Consider the following 14,777-nt stretch of genomic DNA (forward strand, 5'->3'; position numbering starts at 1 on the left):
GCAGTAGTGAAGAGCCCTTTGGGAAGACCCAGGGTTGGTCAGGAGATGAGGGTATGGGAGGTGATGGAGAATATGGAAAAGAGACTTTCTTCTACTCATGCACAAAGATGAGACAGCATAAGTGGATTTAGGGTTAGTATGTTGTTATAATTTCAGTGAGCTTAAAGGGGCATGAGCCATCTCTGGTATTCTGGTACTAGGACATGCCATGATTAATCAGACAAAGTCTGACTTGGGATGCTGGGAGCATAATAGGAAGGATATTGGTAGTATGGAAATTATATTAGTTAATTTGCACACAAACAACTTGGGAAGATGGCTGACTATCTCTAAGAATTAGCTCTCTCCAGAAGGTCATGACTGCATGAAGTGGTCCATGCCTGGGTGAGGTGGTCCATGCCTATAAATCAAGTGATTCAGGGGACTGAAGCTGATGGATTGTAAGTTCAAGGTCAGCCTGAACAATTTAGTGAGATCCTGGCTCACAGTAAAATTTAAAAAACACATCTAGGGATCTTCCTGAGGTATAGTAGAACAGCTGTAAAATGCTCTTGGTTAAATCCCCAGTACCTTCCTCTGCCCCTCAAATACACACACCCACCCACCCACACACACAGTCTAAGAATTTATCCCCTTCATGGTCAGCAAAGCCCCATTGTCAAAGGAAGAGAGTCCCAACTGTAAAAGGCCTTGGTACCACAAGTACTTTCTATTTCCAGAAAAAAAAGAAAGAAAGAAAATGACTCTGTAGGTGCTTCTAGAGGCTTGCTCTCTGCTCCCTCAGGCAAGGAACTGTGTTTGTGATCATTTTTTTTTTCTTCATGGACCTTATGCAGCCTTGTGGGTGACTGCAGAGTAGCAGGACTCCTTGTTTTAATAGAGTGTCTTCAAGTGAGGCATAAAGCTTGGCCAGCAGAGGAGAGAATTCTGTTGCCTGTCAACAGTCTCTCCTCTGTTCTTTGATCCTCAATTTGTCACCAGGTGATACCTGCCTGGGGCAAGCTCAGGATGTTTGGGATAAGGTCCGACTACTCAGGTATAGTGAAAAGGGCAGTGGCCTGGCTTCAAGTCTTACTGTAGCTTTTTTTCTCTCGGATGGCACCTTGGAAGGGGAAAGTGAAACACTGCACAGAAAATTCTGGAATGTGCAGGATCAGAAGTCAAAGGTTTTTCTTGTAGATGGCAAGATAATTTCCCAGGCCACCAGCTCCAGCATGGGGTTGCAGATTCTGATGGCCTAAATATTAATTTGTGTGTGTGTGTGTGTGTGTGTGTGTGTGTGTGTGTGTGAGCGTGCACATGCACGTGAATGCAGGTGAAGTCCTCAATGACTCACTATTCATTCTTGGAATAGAAGAGGTGGAAAGACTACTTCCTCAATGGGGTTTTTGCTAAGGAAGAATCTTGCCTGTTGTTCAAGTAGGGAAATCTGGCTCAATACTGACAACTGACCTGGGACTGGTAAGGTTTGGGAAGGATGGTAGAACTCTTTGAAAGAGAGTTAGTAGCACCATAATCAGGTCCAAATTAATAATTCTCCTACCTACAGGCTTTAGGTTTCATCTGATAATATGCTGTGTGTCTCCTTCTGCTCCTTCTCTTGTTTCTTTCCTCCATTCCTCATTACTGGGAGACAATCATTGTGCTTAAAGCACTGGGGAGAAAATAATAAATTAGAAAAATACCAGTTTTTTTCCCCCAGCATGTATGATCTACCTCAGGGTTCCTGAGCCTCAGCATGGTTAAACTTAGAGACCAAAGGGTTGTTTTTGGTAAGGGGCTTGCCCATCATGATGATGTTTAGTAATCATATTCCCTACCTTGAAAAAAAAATGCCTCTAAAAGGCCCAATGTCCAGTCGGTAAAACCACTGCCATGGCTGAGAACTACTGAGCAGTGAGGCACAAAGTTAAGTTCACACCTGCAGTGGAGTTTGCATGGATGTCTCTGTGCCTTCTTGGGGTCTGTTTAATTTAGAGTTATGATCTTACTAAGTTCCTTAGCTTTACCACATTATTGATATTTGTATGGTTTCTCCCCAGTATGAATTCTCTGGTGTTGAGTAAGGCATAATCTTTTATTAAAAGCTTTGTCACCTTCTTTACATTTGTATAGGTTTTCTCCAGTGTGAATTCTCTGGTGTTGAATAAGGCATGGTTTTTTATCTGAATTATTGGAACTTTCAGGGGTTTAGTGCACACCTGTTGTGAGAGAGTAACTGAACAGAGGCTACCAAATGAATCTCCCATCAACAGAAGCACCATCTTAATATTGTGGGATTATCATGGAGGTATTTCTGTGACAGTAAGTCAGTGGAGGTATCTGTGCTTTATAGCTCTATGGTGATCACTAAATAACTATAGCTATTATCATTTTTCTTTTTAAAAAAAGCTTTTTAAATGATGCAATTGTTCAGACTTATGCACAGCAAAAACTGGGTCGGATGACCACAAATCCCAAGTCTCTTTGTCTTGTTTTTAACTTGGGATCAAAACAAAGTGCTCTCTACTACTGAGCCATGTCCCCAAGTCTTTTTTATTTAGAGTTAGGATCTTCCTAAGTTGCTTAGATTCTTGTGAAATTGCTGAGGCTGGTTTTGAAACTGTGATCTTCCTTCCTCAGCCTCCCCTGCTGCTTGGATGAAAAGTGTGTACCACTGTTCCCAGCTTTAGACTGAGTCTTTCAGAATCCTGAGAGAACCTGAAGTACTGCAGTGGAAGAGATTTCCTCATACTTTATTAACTGTTAAAAACATGATTCCCTAGGAAGAAGCACCTTGAAGAGCCGAGGATGGGTCCAGGGAAAGATGTAACTTTCTGAGCTATCTCAGTGTGGCCTGGGACAGACCTGCTTTTTCCTGGGTGACACAACTGTATCCTTGTAAGCGTTACTGGCAGGATGGACTCATCAGTCCAAATGCTTTTCATTGACACCATTTTTAAATCATTCTTATTTTCTTCAAATGTAACAAAGTTATTGATTTAAAAAGTGTACAGGGCTGTGGTTTTCTTTTAAGAGAAAAAAAGGGCAACTATGTTTCATCAGGTACTGACTCAGTGTTCTCTAAAGCAGATGATACACACACACACACACACACACACACACACACAAGTAGAGTTACACATTGGTACAAAGACACACAGTGCTTCTCCTGGTCTGTCTAGTAAATTCTACAGTGTGTTTAGGGGTGGGAAAATGTAGTGTGCTTCTTTCTCATTTGTACAGACCCTCTGGAGGCTCAGGGGTTCAAAGTCATGGATGGAGGCTCAGGGCCCTCAGGGGTCATGGACAGTCCTCCTGCTGTCTATTCAGTGTGAGCATTCACACCCACTACATGTGTAGATTTAACCACAACATGCATTGCATTTTGCTGTTCAATATATTTGTATCTCAGCCACCTGGTTTCAAACTTATAAACTGCATTTGATGTAGAAAGCTAAGATGTACCATGCAGGACATTTTAAAAGACAGAATCAGATGCTTGAAGCATGACAAAAACATCTTTTGAATGTTTTTTATGGACATAAAAATCCTGAGTAAAATTAAACTAACTACAGAGCAAAAGACATTGACTTTTGGATGCAGCGATGCATGCTGGTCATCCAAGCAGCACAGGAGGCTGAGGCAGGAGAATCACAAGTTCAAATCCAGCCTTATTAGTAAAAATGAGGCCCTAAGCAACTCAATGAAATTGTGTCTATAAATAAATACAAAATAGGGCTGGGATGTGGCTTAGTGTTTGAGTGTCCCTGAATTCAATCCTCACTATACCCCCCCAAATAAAATAAAATAAAATAAAATAAATAAATAAGACATTGACAGAGGAACATGCTGTCCATCTGAGGTTATGGGGAAAACATTGATGTGATCATAGACTTCAGGCATAAGATAGTTTTATTAATGGTTGGTTTGGTACAAAAGAGGCCTTTAATTCCAGAGATAGCTTTGGAAAAAAAGATGATTTGAATTCAATCAATTCAAACAGAGAAACTGAGGAAAGGACAAGTGAACCTGGAGAGGTCCTCAGAAGGAAAGAGGGCCAGGGATCCAACCATGCTTCCTGCCCACTTCCATGGGCTCCTGAGTAACGGCCAGTTGGGCAAGGGTTGGAGTTTCATGGAGTCAGTGCTGCAGAGCTATCTCTGGGCAATTGTAATTTTTCTTTCTAGTATGAAGTTTCTGGTGACCAATGAGGTGTGATCTTACAACAAATGACTTACAGTATATAGATTTGTGAGAATTGTCTCAAGTATGAACGATCTGTTTCTTGTTAACACTTGAAGCATACTTAAAACTTTGCCATATTCTTAACATTTATATGGCTCTTATCCAGTATAAATATTTGATGAACAACAATACTTTTTCCTAATAGAATAGCTTTGCCACATTCTTTGCATTTGTATGGTTTCTCCCCAGTATGAATTATCTGGTGTTGAGAAACGTGTGATTTTTGATAAAGAGCTTTGCCATATTCTTTACACTTGTATGGCTTTCCCCCAGTATTACTTCTCTGGTGTCAAATAAGGTATGATCTTTGATTAAAAGCTTTGCCATGGGCTGGGGATGTGGCTCAAGCAGTAGCGCGATCGCCTGGCAAGCGTGCGGCCCAGGTTCGATCCTCAGCACCACATACAAACAAAGATGTTGTGTCTGCCAAAAACTAAAAAATAAATATTAAAAATTCTCTCTCTCTCTCTCCCCTCTCACTCTCTCTTTAAAAAAAAAAAAAGCTTTGCCACATTCTTTGCATTTGTATGGCTTTTCTCCCATATAAAGTCTCTCGTGTTGACTAAGGAATGACCTTCAATTAGAAGCTTTGCCACATTATTGATATTTGTATGGTTTCTCCCCAGTATGAATTCTATGGTGTTGAGTAAGGCATAATATTTTATTAAAATCTTTGCCACATTCTCTACATTTGTATGGCTTTTCTCCTGTATGAAGTCTCTGGTATCGAGTAAGGTGTGATCTTTGTTTAAAAGCTTTGCCACATTCTTTACACTTGTATGGCTTTTCTCCTGTATGAAATCTCTGGTGTTGAGTAAGTTGTGATTTTTGATTAAAAGCTTTGGCACATTCTTTACATTTGTATGGCTTTTCTCCAGTATGAATTCTCTGGTGTCGAGTAAGGCATGATTTTTGATTAAAAGCTTTGCCACATTCTTTACATTTGTATGGCTTTTCACCAGTATGAATTCTCTGGTGTTCAGTAAGGCGTGATTTTTGATTAAAAGCTTTGCCACATTCTGTACATTTGTATGGCTTTTCCCCAGTATGAATTATCTGGTGTTGTGTAAGGTGTGATCTTTGATTAAAAGCTTTGCCACATTCTCTACATTTGTATGGCTTTTCTCCAGTATGAATTCTCTGGTGTTGTGTAAGGTGTGATCTTTGATTAAAAGCTTTGCCACATTCTCTACATTTGTATGGCTTTTCTCCTGTATGAAGTCTCTGGTGTTGAGTAAGGTGTAATTTTTTATTAAAACCTTTGCCACATTCTTTACATTTGTATGGCTTTTCCTCAGTATGAATTATCTGGTGTTGAGTAAAGCATGATTTTTTATTAAAAGCTTTGCCACATTCTTTACATTTGTATGGCTTTTCCCCAGTATGAATTCTCTGGTGTTGTGTAAGTTGTGATCTTTGATTAAAAGCTTTGCCACATTCTGTACATTTGTATGGCTTTTCTCCTGTATGAAGTCTCTGGTGTTGAGTAAGGTGTGATTTTTTATTAAAAGCTTTGCCACATTCTTTACATTTGTATGGCTTTTCTCCAGTATGGACTCTCTGGTGTTGAATAAGGCATGATTTTTGAATAAAAGCTTTGCCACATTCTTTACATTTGTATGGCTTTTCTCCAGTATGAATTCTCTTGTGTTGTGTAAGGTGTGATCTTTGATTAAAAGTTTTGCCACATTCTCTACATTTGTATGGCTTTTCTCCTGTATGAAGTCTCTGGTGTTCAGTAAGGTATGATTTTCTATTAAAAGCTTTGCCACATTCTTTACATTTCCAGATTTTCTCTCCAGTATGATTACTGTAGTGTTTAAAAAGGTTTGAGCAACACTTAAAGACATTTTCACATTTCTTCAACTTGTAAGGTATATCTCCATTGTAAAGCCTATGATTTTTAGTAATCAATGAAATTTGAGTAAAATTTTTTTCACATTCTTTACTTATGGAGGATTTATCACTGCTCTGATAAACAATTGAGGAATCTTTAAATGCTTTTACATATTTTTTACATTTGTAGGGCTTCTCATTCATACTAATTCTCTGGAGTTCAGGAATTTTTGTAGTTTTATTAAAAGTGCTTTCACATACCTTATATCTGTAATTTGTCTCTTGATTATGAAAGCTTGGATAAATAAATTTTGGACATGGATTAAAAACTTTTTCACATTTATCATTGTAAAGCTCTTTTAAATGATCACATGGGTATTTTCTAGGATTTAAAAAAAGAAGAAAATTTTAATGAATTTCACAGAATTTACATTATTTTACACCACATCTAATATACTTCTAATTATCTAGGGTAGAGATTGTCTACAGGTCCTAAAAGATTTATCATAAATATAGAGGTCTGTCTGAGTATCTACATATACCTTTAAATTAAGCAATAGTAGGTAAGTACAAATACTCCCACATTCATTATAATTCCATGCATTGCCACATGGAGAAACTGTTCATCGCATCATTTTTGTAAAGTAACAATCATCTCCTCCTCCTCCTCCTCCTCCTTCTTCTCCTCCTCCTCCTCCTCCTCCTCCTCTTCTTCTTCTATCTTGTCTACAGAAATATTTGTGGATATTTACAAAATGGTGCATTTCAAATTATTCCAGTGACCAACTAAAGCATGTAGTAGACTACATAGAAAATTTTTCATTTTTTAGAGGAAGGGTATAATTACAAAATGCTGTGCAAATATATTTAAAAGCACACACATGTCCTCAAATATGACTGCCATATGTGTTGTTGTCTTTTTCCAGCTTAGCCAATGCCCCATATCTCTACAGTTCCACCTTGCCTCCAACACACTATTGTCTGGCTTTAATTTGCGGGGAATACTGCAGGCACTGGGACATAATCATGGCCCTAATGTGCCAGAGCATTTTTCATTAAGCCAAAGAGCAAACTGCATCTGAGCTGGACTGCTCAATTTTCCAGCAAAAATATCTATCACTGAGGGTGTTGTTAAAATTCTTTCTATGTAACTAGCTCACTGAAATCAGTTAGAGAATACTTTTAATTTGTTGAAAACATATTACTTGAGATGCACAGATGAGTAGTGCGAGGGCCTCAGAATAATCTAATGGAAACAGGATTTAGTTCACTGGGGACATGTATAGGATCCAGGAAGTCTCTGGATCTCCCATTCCATCCACACCACAGAATGCATAGATCTTTTGGGATATTCACTTGGAGTCTGGTCAAAATCCCTGTTGCTATGAAGATGAAGCAGTGCATGTCAGATGGAGCTGCTGAAAGATATCTATAAACTGTGCATGTAATTAAAAAAAAAAGCATGGAAGCCATTAGGGAAAAAAGTCTGGTATCTGGGAACTCACAGTTGAAATCCAGCTCATTTGAGACTATCCAGTACATGTTATATACTACCTAGTTTTGTCTAAATTCAGCATGGCACTGGAGACGGTATCATCCATTGGAGCCACATAGCCACATAATATCACAGAGATGGGTGAGACTTGCCAGAATGCCAATCAACCTGTCTGAAGAAAGACTCTTCCTGTTGAAATCTCATTCCTACCTTTGACGTATACTCCCTTAAATAAAAAATGGAAAAATTATCTAGTCATTGTTTTTTAGATCCTATGTAATCTAGAGAACATATAAGGTGTTTTACCTCTTTTAACATAAGTTATGGCCTTGTCTCATATTCCTTTACTATTTACTGTCTTGGTATCCATACCTGCTCTTTATCAAGTTTTGCAAAAAATATTTTATTTCTTGTTCTTCTGAAAATTCTTGGTTTTGATTAGAAGTCAGATCTGAAAAAAATTAAAATAGCAAGTTATTCCACTTACGACACTATGGTGAATATACTCTGCAAATATATAAAACCTTATCAAGGTGTGGGGGGGGAGTAGTCACAAAACAGTATGATTCAAGGCCATTATTACTCAAAAAATATATAGAATTTACTACAATATGCTGACAAATACTGTGAGAACTTTGAAAATCATCTTAAGAATTTGTAGCACCACAGATGAGGACAACATTCAAACTGACTGATATTATCATAATCACAGCCCTTTACTTCAACATATTTGAACTCCATCTGTGACTCAAATGTTGCAGAAAATAAATTTCTCATTTAGTTATTTTTTATCTTTGTGGGGAATATTTCATAGGATTAAACACACTGGTATTCTATCACTAAACTACATCCATAGACCTTCCTATGTTTAAATTTTTTTTTGGAGACAGTTTATTATAACAATGCTGAAATTTATTTCAAACTGGCATTCCACTGCCTTAGATTCCCATTATGTAGAATTACATTTATATATCATTGAACATGACCTATTTTTGTTTACTTTGTAACTTCCAAATATTTTCCAAAAAGACTATAATGATCTAGTTTAACAGATTTTAAATAGAAAAATCCCAATGAAAATAATAGCTCACACAATAAAGGTTATACTCAACTCAAGCACACAAATAATTGAGAGTTGGAAAATATATGTTGTCAATTATCTAAGCAATGCCCAATAACCACTTGAAAGATATTTGTTAAACTAAATAAGAATGTAGAAAATTGAAAAAAAAAATCAGAAAAAAAGCAACAGAAAAAGTAGAAATTATATACTAGAAATATTTTTTAAAAAATCTCAGGCTGGGGATACATTTTAGATTGTAGATTGCTTGCCTCATATGCAAAAGGCTAGGCTTGATCCACAGAACCACCCCCCCCACACACACACAGTCTCATCAATTAAAAATTTGAGGAAGAGGAGACCCAACATGGCAGCCGGCGAGGAAGCAGCACTTTCAATGCCTCCGCAGTAACGGGATCAGAGAGACCCATTAATACACCTACATGTGACCTACTGAGAAACTTCTAGCAAAATTCCGCTGAAAGGAGAACTGCCGGGAATTTGTAAGTCTATTGGAGGGGTCAGTTTATCCCAGACGAGTGAATCTCGGCATCGCGGACCAGGGACACAGTCCCACTGGCCGCCACCAAACCGCCGAACTGCCGCTGCCCATACGTTGCAGCGAACGTAAGAACGGCTGCTGCCTGCCTGGGCCCGGCTCTGTCAACCGCCTCTGGTGGTTCGGCACTGCAAACGACCACCCCCCCCTGCAGCCGGTTCGGCGCTGCAAACGACGACGCTCCACCCACCCCGCGCTCCTGTGAACAACTCCCGCCTGCCGGGCTCTGCAAAACGCCCTGCCAAGACGGTGAATGGGCCACGCCCGCCCAGCTCTTTGAACAGCCCTGCCCTCACGGGGGAATCAGGAGTGGCGCGGGACCCGCGACGCGGAACTCTGGGCTACTGCTCCCACCAGTGCTGACAACTGAGGTCTCTTGCACCAGCTTCTGGGGGTGTGGCTACCAGAGGGCAAGCAAATTCGCTGGGGATTCTCAGCCCCAAGCTCTACAAACTTAGGGTCCGAGGGAGTGGCAAACAGGGAGAGTGTGCCCAGGCGTTCATGAAAACAGGGCTCACAGGAGCAGCAGACCTGGCGTGTAGCCAGTATAGTGGTGAGCGTCACCGGTGAGCGGGGCCTAGCTCGAGGAAAAGTGGGAAAGTGAATAGACATAAGAGAAGGCCCTAGGCACTCAGGATTGGAGACGCGCCCAGTCCGGGAGGAAGAGCTGCTGCACAGTGACAGGCTCCCGCCTACTGAGAGGAGAAGCTTGGCCCGGTGGGCACAGCTCCACCTACTGGAAGAATAGTGAATCGAACTCTAAGACTGCATTTATTAAATTTTTTGTTTTTTTAAAAATTTTTTAATTCATTTTATTTTATTTTATTTTTTAAATTTAAATTTTTATTATTACTATTATTATTTTTTAAAATTCTTTTTAATTTTCTATTTTTTCTTTCTTCTTTTCATCTGTCTTTTCATTTCTTTTCAATTCTCTTAATCCCCCTTCCTTGAATTCTACTTGCTTACTCTCATTCTCTTTGGTGACTTCTTCCCTTCCCTTCTAATATCTTTCCTCCCAAGCATCAAATAAATTTATAGGAGTAAACAGTAACTCAGCTGTCAAACAGCACAAGAAGCAACATGAGCAGCAGGAAAAAACAGAGAAGAAAAGGAGTACAAACAATGCAGGACAGCCTAAATATTCACGAGGATATAGAGTCATATAAAGAACTCAAGGAATACCTTAGACAGATGGAATGGAACCTTAAAGAGGATACAAGACAGCAAATTCAAGCAGCGAAAGAACACACTGAGAATGAATTACATAAACAGATAAAAGAAGAAGTTAAGCATCTTTATCAGGAAATAGAGATTATAAAAAAGAATCAAACAATAATCTTAGAAATGAAGGAAATTATAAACCAAATTAAAATCTCAAATGAGAGTACCACTAATAGAGTGGAACAAGTAGAAGCCAGAACATCAGATAATTAAGACAAAATATATCATCTTGAAAAGAGTCTAGCCAACTCAGATAGGCTGGTTAAAAATCATGAGAGAAACATCCAAGAGATATGTGATAACATAAAAAAACCAAATTTAAGAGTCATCGGGATAGAGGAAGGGATAGAGATTCATACCAAGGGAATGAGTAACCTGCTAAATGAAATAATTACAGAAAACTTTCCAGAAATAAAAAAGGAAACAGATATACAAATTGTAGATGCATACAGGACAACGAGCATACAAAATCACAGTAGACCAATGCCAAGACACATTGTTATGAAGATATCCAATATACAGAACAAAGAGAAAATATTAAAAGCTACAAGAGAAAGTAGGCAGATTACATTCAGGGGTAAACCAATAAGGTTAACAACAGATTTTTCATCATAGACACTGAAAGCAAGAAGATCCTGGAACAACGTATTTCAAACACTGAAAGACAATGGATGCCAACCAAGAATTCTGTATCCAGCAAAATTAAGCTTCAAGTACGACAAGGAAATAAAAATCTTTCACGATAAACAAAAGCTAAAAGAATTTGCAGCCAGAAAACCAGCATTGCAAAGCATCTTGAGCAAAACACTACATGAGGAAGAAATGAAAAACAATAACCAAAGCCAACAGTGGGAAGTACCTCAGTAAAGACAGATGGAGGTGGGAAAGCTAATCATGGAGAAACAAACTAAATTTAAAAAAGGAGATAAATAATCAAACATGGCTGGAAGTACAAACCATATATCAATAGTAACTCTAAACGATAATGGTTTAAGCACTTCAATAAAGTGACATAGGCTGATAACATGGATTAAAAAAACAGATCCAACAATATGCTGCCTCCAGGAGACACATCTGACTGGAAAAGACATACACAGGCTGAAGGTAAAAGGTTGGGAAAAAAATATACCACATACACGGACCTCGCAAGCAAACAGGGGTGGCCATCCTCATATCGAATAAAATTGACTTCAAGACTAAGTTAATACAAAGGGATAAGGGAGGACATTCTATACTGTTAAAAGGAACCATTCACCAACAAGATATAACAATTATCAATATTTATGCACCAAATAATGGTGCTGCAACATTCATAAAACAAATTCTCCTCAAGTTCAAGAATCAAATAGACCACAACACAATAATTATGGGTGACTTCAATACACCTCCCTCACCATTGGACAGATCCTCCAAACAAAAGTTGAATAAAGAAACTACAGAACTCAATATCACAATCAATAAACTAGACTTAACTGACATATATAGAATATATCAACCATCGTCAAGTGGATATACTTTTTTCTCAGCAGCACATAGATCCTTCTCAAAAATAGACCATATATTATGCCATAGGGCAACCCTCAGTAAATATAAAGGGGTGGAGATGGAGATAATACCATGCATTTTATCTGATCATAATGGAATGAAACTGAAAATCAGTGATAAAAGAAGGAAGGGAAAATCCTATATCACATGGAAAATGAACAATATGTTACTGAATGATCAAGGGGTTACAGAAGACATAAAGGAGGAAATCAAAAAATTCTTAGAGATAAATGAAAATACAGACACAACATGTCAGAATCTATGGGACACAATGAAAGCAGTTTTAAGAGGGAAATTCATCGCCTGGAGGTCATTCCTTAAAAAAAAGGAAAAACCAACAAATAAATGAGCTCACACTTCATCTCAAAGCCCTAGAAAAGGAAGAGCAAAACAACAGCAAATGCAGCAGAAGGCAAGAAATAATTAAAATCAGAGCGGAAATCAATGAAATTGAAACAAAAGAAATGATTAAAAAAATTAACAAAACTAAAAGTTGGTTCTTTGAAAAAATAAACAAGATTGACAGACCCTTAGCCATGCTAATGAAGAGAAGAAAAGAGAGAACTCAAATTACAAACATAAGGGATGAAAAAGGCAATATCACAACAGATGCTACAGAAATACAGAAGACAATTAGAAATTTTTTTTAAAAACTTATATTCCAATAAAATAGAAGATAGTGAAGATATCGATAAATTTCTTAAGATATATGATTTGCTCAGAGTGAGTCAGGAGGATACACACATTTTGAACAGACCAATATCAATGGATGAAATTGAAGGAACAATCAAAAGACTACCAACCAAGAAAAGCCCAGGACCGGATGGGTATACAGCGGAGTTTTACAAATCCTTTAAAGAAGAATTAATACCAATACTTTTCAAGTTATTTCAGGAAATAGAAAAAGAGGGAGCTCTTCCAAATTCATTCTATGAGGCCAACATCACATTGATTCCGAAACCAGACAAAGACACCTCAAAGAAAGAAAACTACAGACCAATATCTCTATTGAACCTAGATGCAAAAATCCTCAATAAAATTCTGGAGAATTGAATACAAAAACACATCAAAAAAATTGTGCACTATGATGAAGTAGGATTCATCCCTGGGATGCAAGGATGGTTCAATATACGGAAATGAATAAATGTTATTCACCACATCAATAGACTTAAAGATAAGAACTATATGATCATCTCGATAGATGCAGAAAAAGCATTTGACAAAGTACAGCATCCCTTTATGTTCAAAACATTAGAAAAACTAGGGATAACAGGAACTTACCTCAACATTGTAAAAGCTATCTAAGCTAAGCCTCAGGCTAGCATTATTCTGAATGGAGAAAAATTGAAGGCATTCCCTCTAAAATCTGGAACAAGACAGGGATGCCCTCTATCACCACTTCTATTCAATATAGTTCTCGAAACACTGGCCAGAGCAATTAGACAAACGAAAGAAATTAAAGGCATAAAAATTGGAAAAGAAGAACTTAAATTATCACTATTTGCAGCTGACATGATTCTATACCTAGAAGACCCAAAAGGGTCTACAAAGAAACTATTAGAGCTAATAAATGAATTCAGCAAAGTGGCAGGATACAAAATCAACACGCATAAATCAAAGGCATTTCTGTATATCAGCGACAAAACTTCTGAAACGGAAATGAGGACAAACACTCCATTCACAATATCCTCAAAAAAATAAAATACTTGGGAATCAACTTAACAAAAGAGGTGAAAGATTTATACAATGAAAACTACAGAACCCTAAAGAGAGAAGTAGAAGAGGATCTTAGAAGATGGAAAAATATACCCTGTTCATGGATAGGCAGAACTAACATCATCAAAATGGCGATACAACCAAAAGTTCTCTATAGGTTTAATGCAATGCCAATCAAAATCCCAATGGCATTTCTTGTAGAAATAGATAAAGCAATCATGAAATTCATATGGAAAAATAAAAGACCCAGAATAGCAAAAGCAAATCTAAGCAGGAAGCGTGAATCAGGCGGTATAGCGATACCAGATTTCAAACTATATTACAGAGCAATAGTAACAAAAACAGCATGGTACTGGTACCAAAACAGGCGGGTGGACCAATGGCACAGAATAGAGGACACAGAGACTAATCCACAAAGTTACAACTATCTTATATTTGGTAAAGGGGCTAAAAGCATGCAATAGAGGAAGAATAGTATCTTCAACAAATGGTGTTGGGAAAACTGGAAATCCATATGCAACAAAATGAAACTGAATCCCCTCCTCTCACCATGCACAAAAGTTAACTCAAATTGGATCAAGGACCTTGATATCAAATCAGAGACTCTGTGTCTCATAGAATAAAAAGTTGGCTTCGATCTACATATTGTGGGGTCAGGCTCCAAATTCCTTAATAGGACACCCATAGCACAAGAGTTAATAGCAAGAATCAACAAATGGGACTTACTTAAACTAAAAAGTTTTTTTTCACAGCAAGAGAATCAACAAGAGAAGTAAATAGGGAGCCTACATCATGGGAACAAATTTTTACTCCTCACACTTCAGATAGAGCCCTAATATCCAGAGTATACAAGAACTCAAAAAATTAGAGAATAAGATAACAAATAACCCAATCAACAAATGGACCAAAGACCTAAACAGACACTTCTCAGAGGAGGACATACAATCAATCAACAAGTACATGAAAAAATGCTCACCATCTCCAGCAGTCAGAGAAATGCAAATCAAAACCACCCTAAGATACCATCTCACTCCAGTAAGATTGGCAGCCATTATGAAGTCAAACAATAACAAGTGCTGGAGAGGATGTGGGGAAAGGTGTACTCTTGTACATTG

The 14,777-nt window shown here is 37.9% G+C and overlaps 1 protein-coding gene across 1 annotated transcript in view; it reads right to left on the bottom strand.

The window, feature by feature from the left end:
* Nucleotides 1–3,876: 3,876 nt before the first annotated feature.
* Nucleotides 3,877–14,777, bottom strand: part of LOC101963542 (uncharacterized) — a 119,011-nt gene continuing 108,110 nt past the window's right edge. Inside the window, exons 6-7 of the mRNA XM_078017208.1 lie at nt 7,931–8,009; nt 3,877–6,445 (exon numbers count right to left, since the gene is read on the bottom strand). Of these exons, the coding sequence (XP_077873334.1) occupies nt 4,825–6,445; nt 7,931–8,009 (1,700 nt within the window). The 3' untranslated portion in view covers nt 3,877–4,824. The remainder of the gene's footprint in view (nt 6,446–7,930; nt 8,010–14,777) is intronic.

Source organism: Ictidomys tridecemlineatus, chromosome 7 (genome assembly GCF_052094955.1).
Source record: "Ictidomys tridecemlineatus isolate mIctTri1 chromosome 7, mIctTri1.hap1, whole genome shotgun sequence".
Lineage (NCBI taxonomy): Eukaryota > Metazoa > Chordata > Mammalia > Rodentia > Sciuridae > Ictidomys > Ictidomys tridecemlineatus.